Source organism: Otolemur garnettii, unplaced genomic scaffold, assembly GCF_000181295.1.
Source record: "Otolemur garnettii isolate 467f Iridium unplaced genomic scaffold, OtoGar3 scaffold00241, whole genome shotgun sequence".
NCBI classification, from domain to species: domain Eukaryota; kingdom Metazoa; phylum Chordata; class Mammalia; order Primates; family Galagidae; genus Otolemur; species Otolemur garnettii.
The window spans coordinates 252,413-254,267 of record NW_003852636.1 but is presented as its reverse complement, the minus strand read 5'-3'; the positions used below and the strand labels follow the sequence as shown (position 1 = coordinate 254,267).

The 1,855-nt window shown below is 40.5% G+C and overlaps 1 protein-coding gene across 1 annotated transcript in view; it reads left to right on the top strand.

Annotated features, from left to right (window-relative positions):
- The window catches only part of OPHN1 (oligophrenin 1), a 443,853-nt gene that overhangs the window by 229,181 nt on the left and 212,817 nt on the right, over positions 1-1,855 (top strand). Inside the window, exon 3 of the mRNA XM_003802239.2 lies at positions 1,443-1,538. Coding sequence (XP_003802287.1) covers positions 1,443-1,538 — 96 coding nt within the window. The remainder of the gene's footprint in view (positions 1-1,442; positions 1,539-1,855) is intronic.

Genomic DNA, 1,855 nt, shown 5'->3' with positions numbered 1-1,855 from the left:
AAAAAAAAAAAAAGGAAAGGGAGGGAGGGAGGGAAGGAAGGAAGGAAGGGAAAGAAAAGAAGGAAAAGAAAGAAAGAAATAGCAACAGGGAACCCAAAATAATCAACAAAGTTGAACTTTCCTTAGACGATGGGTTAGCTTAGTTCGTGAGAACAGTGCTGTTAAAATTTTAAAGAGCACATGAATGCCCTAGGGCTTATATAAAGATGCAATTTCTGATTTATTAGGTCAAGGAATGGAGCCTGGAAATGTACATTTCCTTCAGTCTGCCAGGTGATGATCATGCTGCTCGTCTGATTACCACTCTCATAGTAACAAGTCTTGAGTCTGGCTGGATATTCTGGGGAAGCATATATTTCAAAAATGTCAATAAATATAACTTCTCAATTGTGTAGTTCAATGTGACTTAATTTTGCACCATCATTGAAATTAATATATTAAAATTGAAAATTATTGACCAAAAATAAAAGAATTTGTCTAGCCATGCCACACTCATTTTTCTCATTCATTATTTACTTAGGTCTTTGATAAATATTCTGTGATATCAAGTTAAATCTCTTCCTTTGCCAGAAGATTGACATGGCATCATCTGGTTAACATGTAAAATGTCTAGGTGATACTTACGCTTTCATGGAAAGGGTCCTGCAGAAGCAGACAGACCACATGGCTTGTATTTCCAGTTTTGCCTGCTAGCTCTGGGACCTTGAGCTCTACATTTATAAAATGGAGCAAATTCTTTCTTTGTAGAATAATTGCAGATATTTATTTCGTTACAGGTGAGAAAGCCTGTAGTCTATTACCCATAATGAGTGTTCAGTAAATGCTAAAGGAATGTAACTAAATAGTTTCAGAGTTTCCAGGCTTTGTGTAGAACAAGTCAGAGAGGAAAGGGGTGGAGGATAAAAGTATGTCCTATAACTTTATCACTAAGCTTTAAGTTGTGATTTTATTTTATTCATTGTATTGTTTTTGAGACAGTCTGACTTTGTTGCCCCAGGCTACAGTACACAGCTCACAGCTACCTCAAACTCCTGTGCTCAAAGCCATCCTCCTGCCTCAGCCTCCTGTGTAGCTGGGACTACAGGTGCCCTTCATGGGGACAGATAGTTTTTCTATTTTTAGTAGAGCTGGGGGGGTCTCACTTTTGATCAGGCTGGTTTCAAACTCCTGATCTCAAGAGATCCATCCACCTCAGCATCCCAGAGTGCTAGGATTACTGGAGTGAGCCAATGCACCTGTGCTTAATTTGTGATTTTTTTTTTTTTAGTTCAAACTTTTTTCTACTGAAAGTCTGATATTTTGTTTAATTTTGTTAAGTGCTAATTGCTGCCTTCTGGGAGCAATTCTGTTTCCTTTTCTTCTATCTGCTGTAACATGGAAGATAGGAAATAGGTCAAAGGTTAGCAGTGTTGACCATTTCTCATGTTTCCCTTCCTTTGCAGGTTACTCCATTGCTGTTCAGAAATTTTCCCAGACGCTGCAGTCATTTCAGTTTGATTTCATTGGAGACACACTGACTGATGATGAGATTAACATTGGTAAGTCTATATGTGCCCATGTGCACGTTGAGGCATGCCTGAGACCATATAGTCTTTTTGTTTGTGGGTACAGAGCATTGGCACAGCTCTTATGGTTCAGTGCCAAGCCTCTGGAAGGCTGTCCAGGAAGCCTCGTCTGTTCCATGCCCCCCTCACACAAGAGCAATAAAAAGAGCTGGGTGTTGTGGTGGATGCCTGTAGTCCCAGTTACTCGGGAGGCTGAGGCAAGAGTATCACCTACGCCCAGGAGTTGGAGGTTGCTGTGAGCTGTGATGTCACAGCACTCTACCGAGGGCCACATAGTGAGACTCTATCTC